A 7,712-nucleotide genomic window follows, 5' to 3' on the forward strand; every position below is an offset into this window, starting at 1 on the left:
AGTCATCGATTAAACTAAATTAGTTCTTGGATGAGGAGACGCACCCGGAAAAACAACAGAGCACTCGAGATGACTCCGAGCGGAAATATGAGGCAAAATAATCCAAGCGGTAGGAAGATTAAAACAGCCATTATCCGTGCTTACAGGTGTGTAGGCGGCTCGAAAACGTTGAAATTGAAGCATTTTAAAACTTGTTTGCTGGTGTCACAGGACTGAATCTGACAACAATTTGATGTAGGGTAAATTGTACGTTTAGCTAGCGGGGAGAAAAAGGTTGCAGGCAATTGTTAAACCGTTTTGTCTGAGGCCATGTTTTGTGACCAGTAACTTCAAACACTGACTTCCACTGACTTCCATTCCAGCAGAATCATTAGTTCTGTTGTGAAATCTGTTTCAGCAGTCTCTGTTACGTTGTGGACCAGTTTAGCATGCTTCATCAGCGTTGAAGACTGTCTCGGCAGAGTTTCGGCCGTTTCAGCAGTCTGGTTGCCAGTCGTGGACTCTGTTGCCGGTGTGTGAATTGTCGTGCCGGTTTTAGTCAATGGTGTCGCGCTGGTGACCGGCCCGCTATCGACCAAAGTCCCAGCACCCCGCGGGGCGGCAGCCGGCGAGGCGGTGGTGTCTATAGCCCACACAGGCCGACATAGGCCTACGTCCGGAGGTCTTCTATAGTCCCAGTACCGCTCCGTGCAGCTGGGGTGGGGCCGATGATGGTCTTAAGCCCCATGCGGCGTAGCGGTTGAGATCCAACCCGCGAGGTAAATCTGTCTTCCATGCTTCATGCCAGAGCCCAGAGTCGACCATCCCATGGCCGCGCAAACACAGGAGAGAGTGTTGAGTGAGAGAATGTGACACTTTATCGAGCATCCGTGATGGATGACTCTCCTTTATGGTATTCTGATACGCAAGATTATCTCATAATCTGGCTGTGAACTCGTCAGATGTACAACTGGAACTAGATGACAGCAGAAAATGAAATGAAAAGCATGCGTTTCAACGAACGAAGTACTTTGTGCTTACTAGGCAATGTCTGCGGTGGACAAACGTAAACGGGGAGGTAAAATGGCGGTGTTTATTTGCTATCTACAAACATGGAACAAAATGCACTTGATCAGCATCCGTTGTCGTTCAAAATAAATATTTAAATGCTACTCGCATCACACATTATTTTATTACAACAATCCATGTAGGTATTGACTATGCAATAATCGAGCAATCACACTATTTGGCATGTTGCCACACATTCTGCTGCATTATCTATTTATTTGAGGTAGAATAAACCACGGCTGACACAGCTGGACACTTTAAAACAAACCAAGGGCAGCGGGCAGTCCAGCCAGCTCCTATAATGCTTCATGTGTCTAACTATGCCTGCCGGTCGAGTGGATGACCCTGCAAGCTTATGTAATGCTCAGTATGCTACAGTTTACGCCTTACGGTGAGCTGAATGGAAATGTGACCCCTTCTGTGACCTGACCTGCTGGTATATCCACGGTGACTATAAATAGGTATATCCATCCACCCACGGCAGCTATTCCTGTCGGCATGTGGGTATCGATGTATAGACATGTTATGATGAGGTACTTACATTCACCTATGGTTATTGGCTAGGCCATTGAATAGAATGCCCGTGGTAGGAAATTATTGGGACTTTCTCTGAATAGCTTCCGGGTCATTGGTATTTAGAAAAGAGTTATTGTCTCGTTGTTTGGAATGAATCGATGCACCATTGCTGCAAATTCCACTCATCCTTCACCGTATTCAATGATATATCCGGCTTTTCACGTCTAAATAAATTTCTTAGCACTACATCAAAAGGCTATCAATTTTAACCGAACATGCTGCACGCGATTCATCAATTCTCGGAATTTCTGTTGTTGGTTCGATAACTTAGGCCTGGCGCTGAATCTTTGATGTCCGGCCCGTAACCTTATCACCATTAATCAGACTGCTTCCTTTTGAGTTGTCTCCTGAAACACACAGTGGTGGCTGGTTACATTTAGAAGGCTGCAACAGTCCGATGAAATTTCATTTTCACGGACACGTCTAAGATCACTCAGCTCTAGACCTTATATCATCGGCTATATTCAGGGGGAGGAAAATTACTGTTCCCCGCAACACGCTACCTGTTCAGTCGCTCCTGCTGCGCCGCCGAACTGTGTACTCTCTGAACACAGCGGCGACAATGACCGCCGCCAGCAGGCAGGAGACGACGGCAAGGGCGACGATCAGTCCCGTCTCCGTGTCCTCCTCCCCGCCCCCTGGGGGATCGAAGGGAGACTCGGTCAACGGGGCCCACTCGGGCACGCTAATCCAACCCTGAACAACGCAGTGTGAGGGTGTAGATGATGGCCATTATTGGCCTCGGCGTGGTGCACTGTTGTTAGTTGTTACGTATTTCGCTGTAGAGCTAAGATATTAGGAAAGCCTGATTTTGGTATTCTGATGTCTCTAAAAATAAAAACAAAATTCCAGCGAAAAAGTTCTCTCATAAAAAACCTACAGTGACGCAGAAAAGCCCCACAAACGCAGTGTCCATGATTACGAAGTGATTGAAAATGACTCGCGTAGGGTCTTTCGGAACCTCCAAATAACCATTATTACCATTTCGACTGACCGTACCTCTGTTCATTTGGTCTTCCTTGCTCTCGACGTACCGCACGGTGTCTGACTTTGCCATCTTTCCCAGCGCACTGACAGAAACCAGGGCTGGGTAAGGGCTCAGCGGAAAACACACTAATCTCATCACTTGATATTGCCGGGTTAAGAATTGTGTTCAGCAGTCTATTTACCGTAAAAAGTTAAAACACTTTGAAGCACAAGTTATTTGCGAGAAAAAAAGGAAATAAAACAAGAGTCTTCACATATTTTGATGAATAAGGCATAAATTTCTTTTGTGTAATGTAAATGTCAAATAACTTTTACTTTGACAATACCTAAATGCAAAAAGAAAAGATTCTACATATAACTGTCATTCAGACAAATGGTTTATGGATTACAAACAACGATACAGCAGCTACAAATATTGCATTCGACAAAAACAGAGCGCCAGCTGTCTCACCTCTGAAACTCGTCTCTCTCCACCACGCGATACGCTCCGTCACTGTCCCGACCGATGGCGTAGACGTACAGCTGACTCGTGCCGTTCCCTGGCGAGGCCATCACTCTGTCCACCTGTATCGGAGCAGCAGGTCAGGTCATGAGACAGGAAATTATCAGTCAGGTCACGGACAAGCAGGTCAATCGAATCAGGTCAGGGGACTGCTAGGTCAATCGAGTCAGGACACACAGACGGTTTTTCTAATATTCTGTCGCCGCGTTTGCTAGCAGCTGGCGCATGCCTGTGTTTGCAATGCTTCCAATGCTGTAAGACTTCGAAGATTGACCGAAGACCGCAGAAAGTCGCAGGACCGGGCCAACAATTTTCCTTATTCCTAGGCTACTTTTGCTTTCTGCTTTACCGTTTACGGCTGGTGGTCACACTCCAACTGCCATGATCGATTCCCCGTCCCTGTTGCACCTGACTGCCGTAGTTGATGCCCTGGAGCTGGGGAGAGAGCACCGCACTGAACCCGCCGGCTGAACGGATATCCTCCAGTAGCTCTGTGACGTCACTAGCGGCCGTCAGCTGGCGCTGGACGCTGACGAAGAACAGCTGTCTGTCGGTGACGGGCAGCGCCTGCGGACCACACCGGGACAGGCGGGATCACAGCCGGCCCCTGACAGACGACGAGATGAGGCAGGGAAACCACCGCGCTAATTGCCGGCAAGGCAGCGGTGGACCTGGAATCTGGTCAGACTGGAGAGATCCTGTGTGAGTGATTGCTCGTTATGAGGTTGATCCTGAGCGATTATATGATAGAAAAATGGTGAAGTGGAGACTCGAAGGGAAGTACTTAGTACTTACTGTGATTGAAGCTTGCGACTGCATATAAGGCTGCCGACCTAAGTTGTCTTTCGCTGTCAGGACGACTACTTGCTCGTCACTTCTGGAAAGTAGTCGAATAATCATGCTAATGTTCTAACCAACAGGAAACTTTGGACTGAAAATAAGTATGGTGGGGACCAATGAATCGTTAGGGATGGGAATTCTCATCGTGACACGATAGCTGGAAAGGTGGATTATAAATAAATAGCGTGACTGAAATGGTCCCGACATCTCTGCCCCGTCACACAGCGGACGCCGGGCTATTCCCTCCGTGTCCCCAGCAAAGTGGCCTGTCGCCTCTCACAGGTCCGGGTCGACCAGCCAAAGAAGGCCGCTCGGGTCCACGCTGAAGGAGGTCGAGTTGACCGAGTACTGGATACCGGCCACACCGAACGAGCCCGTGTCCGCGTCCGTCACCTGAGACCAACAGGAGAGAAGGACGGTGGCTGATAAAGTAGACGGTGACTGCTAAGATACAGCTCATTGAGCTAGGTAGGGCCTATGTGAGCTGAGGTGCGGCTTCTCTAAGCCAGCGTACGACCTCACTGAACTAAGTTGCGGCTCTCTGAACTAAAATGCGGTCTTCTGAGCTAACGGACGGCCGCTCTTAGCTAATGTACGATTGCATGAGCCAAGGTACGACTCGCTGAGCTCAGATACGGCCTCCGTAATCGAGTGTAACCTCTCTGAGCCAAGGCACGCCCTCTGTGAGCTAAGGCACGACCTTTCTGAGCTAAGGCACGACCTTTCTGAGCTAGGGCACGCCCTCTCTGAGCTAAGGCACGACTCTTTGAGCTAATGCTGAGCTGCCTCTCTCTGAGCTGAGCCATGGCTCTCTGAGCTCGTGTCTCTCACTCACAGTGAGCCGCAGCAGCGGCGCGGGAAGAACGGCGGTCGGCGACGCGGGGAACCCCACCACTAAATTATCGCAGGTGTCGCCGTACAGAGAGCAATCCATCAGCGGAGGCGAGTCGTTTTCATCCTGAAACAAAGACATTGTCAACGCTGAGGCCTGAGCGGTAGCACGACTCGCCAAGCTGTTAGAGACAATTGCTTCCCTGAAAAGAAAATAGTTTATAGAAAGCATTGCTTTTTGGCTTAGAAAAATTATACATTGAAGGTATCCACGCCATATAATTTACATAATGCGCTAATGATGTAACATTCAAATCTTATCAAACGTCAGACAACATTCATTTTTACCATAATGTCAATGATGATCAGCGTTTCATCCACATCCACGATGTCCGTGCTGTTTGTGGCATTTTTCTTCTCTGATGTTGCCGTCTCGCCCTGCACCAATAACTCCACCTGACAACCAAACCCAGCTCGTCAACAATTCAGTAGTATAGCTAGGACAAGACGACCCCAGTGTGACTCATGTTCCTTGAATGAAGTCTCGGAGCAGTCTATCCTATTTTGCAGAAAACGGCCCTTCATCATATCAGCAATATCTGCCGCGTACGCCGGCTCAGAGCGGCCGGGCGCTCCCTGGACGCCAGTTTCGCTGTAGCTGGCCGGTGAGCCGATTTTCTGCTCCCAGGCCAGCCTGCGGCCCGGCCGAGCAACAGATTGTCCTGGGACAGTCACAGAGTTGCATACAAACGGCGCCGGCCACTCCGGAAAGCGGGCGGCATACGCGGCAGACGAGTATATGTTGACACAACGATAACCGGGAGAGGCGACACTGAGAACTGGCGACACTGGGAGATAAATGATTCTCCCTTGCGTTGGAAAGTATGTATGTATGGTTTATCTTTATTTCACATGTTAGCCCCGAGAGAAAGTCTAATCGAACACAAGGTACCTAAGTATTATATTTGTTTGACAAGAGTAAAAAAAAACAACAACAATCAAACAGGCTGCTGGTCCATTAGGATAGAGTCCCTCAGCTTAGAGTGCATCTGACCCGGGTCTCGGGACTTACCCGTTGGTATGGCATCTTGCGAGCCTTCTGCAATATTCCTGTGATGTTGTTCAAAGTAAGGCTTGACTCTGCAAGAAAAAATACACCATTGCTCACACAATCCAGAGTTTTAGAGAGAAAAAAAAACTATCAGCGGTACTTGTGCTCGTACAGTTCGGTGTGCACCTCACCACCGTGTGGTGCGTTTTACCAAAGCTGGAATGGTCCAGTGCGGGCCACCCAAAACCTTCACTAGGCAGCGCGCGTCTCACCGTAGCCGCGCGTGCGCACGTTGTAGCCGCTCACACCCGAGTTGGCCGCCGGGATCAACACCGTCAGCACGCCGATGAAGCTTTCAGTGGTTTGTAGGCGATACTGGCGCTGGTCAAACAGCAGCGGCGTGCACGGCGCACCGGTCGGAGCTGAGAACAGGTGGAGAAATGGGACGAGAGCTACACGTTAGCCTTAGTTTTTAATTATTTGAAATATATTTAGAATCACTCATAGCTGGTATTTCGATTAAACATTCGATTGTAGTACTAATGGAAAAATGGCAGCCACCTACAAGGCGTAGAAGCGGTATCAAGTACAATGTCCGAGGGCGTCTCGACTTGTCCTGTCACCTTCTGCACACCTGCGGAAACAAACACAGAAAAACATACATAAAACTAGCTCTTTTGCATAGGTGCTTAGGGCGATCGAAAATAATGCCAAAAGTTAGTTCGCCTTCGCTGCTCGAGTATGACCTCGTGTAAAAGAAGACTGTATACACAGTCCAGTCTTCTTTTACACCGGACTTGTCATTTTTTTGCAGGCTAGAGCGATACAATTAATTAAAGCATTTATAATTTTCAATGTATTTCCTTCAAACTGCCGGTCAAACAAACAAATTGCCGGTCCCGTAGCTCAGTTGGTAGAGCGTTGGACTCCGCGTGGTGAGAGCACGCGTTCCCGGTTACAACAGTCCGAGTTCGGAGCGCGACGGGCGCTTGACATTTATGGGCCTCCTGACAGATATGGTTGCGGTTGGTGGCAGGCCGTAGCCTGGCGAAGTCAGTGAGGGGACCGGCCGTGCGCGGCTATTTGCGCACGTTAAACTTTGGACTCTAAATTCTGCCATAGAACTGGGATTGCGCGATCGGAGGGTAGAGGGCAGGGTCACCGCAACAAGCTTTGCTTAGCGGTGGCTCTGTCCTTGTGAATCCTTCCCATCATAAGGTTCGGACTAAATTTATAAAAAACTGGGTTGATGCGACTTGATTTAGATAGAGAAAAGTGACACTGCTGAAAATGAGTTGGTAATAATGCAGTGTTGTTTATATGAATATACCGAAGTTGGTAAACATATGGGACTTACCTGGCAGGCTTGAAGCGAAAAGAGCTATAAACACACTGACAATCCTAGCCATAATTGTGAGACAATTCCCACTGAAAAGACAACTTCAAAAGAGACGATTATTGATTTCTGCAAGAGTTCGAGGCCACAATACACGCCGCAGACCACTTTCAGATAGGTGTTCAATCACGGAGCTCCGAGACCAGACTGTCCGCCGCTCCTGCTGCTGCTCTCACGTACCTGACCCGTGTCCCCTGCCCCCTCCCCCGCACTGTCCACCTGTCGTTGTAGCCTCTGTAGACTGTGGACGGAGACAGCGGCAGGCATCGCGTGTCAGCCGGATGTGCTATCGGTCCGCTAATGCGACAAATCCCTCCAATCCCTGGCCCAATCCCTGGCCCAACAGGGCCGCGACGTTTGCCGACTTCAAGCCGACTATCTTCTGTTGGATTTGTGAATATCGCCGCTGTTTGCAGTAAGGATCAAAGACAGGTGGGACGCTTACGCATTTCTGGAACTCTGACCATGCATATTGTGTATTT

The 7,712-nt window shown here is 49.0% G+C and overlaps 1 protein-coding gene across 1 annotated transcript; it reads right to left on the reverse strand.

Annotated features, from left to right (window-relative positions):
* Positions 1 to 1,070: 1,070 nt before the first annotated feature.
* Positions 1,071 to 7,497, reverse strand: LOC122366831. Its single transcript, XM_043339446.1, has 12 exons — positions 7,443 to 7,497; positions 6,107 to 6,256; positions 5,856 to 5,923; positions 5,132 to 5,239; positions 4,788 to 4,910; positions 4,233 to 4,345; positions 3,908 to 3,989; positions 3,521 to 3,679; positions 3,062 to 3,174; positions 2,623 to 2,693; positions 2,127 to 2,261; positions 1,071 to 1,970 (listed from the first exon to the last, which is right to left on the reverse strand). The coding sequence occupies exons 1-11, from the start codon at positions 7,495 to 7,497 to the stop codon at positions 2,131 to 2,133; spliced, it is 1,173 nt and encodes a 390-aa protein (XP_043195381.1). The 3' UTR covers positions 1,071 to 1,970; positions 2,127 to 2,130.
* Between the last annotated feature and the right edge of the window lie 215 nt (positions 7,498 to 7,712).

The sequence above is a fragment of the Amphibalanus amphitrite genome, unplaced genomic scaffold, assembly GCF_019059575.1.
Source record: "Amphibalanus amphitrite isolate SeventyFive unplaced genomic scaffold, NRLGWU_Aamphi_draft 000833F_arrow, whole genome shotgun sequence".
NCBI lineage: Eukaryota > Metazoa > Arthropoda > Thecostraca > Balanomorpha > Balanidae > Amphibalanus > Amphibalanus amphitrite.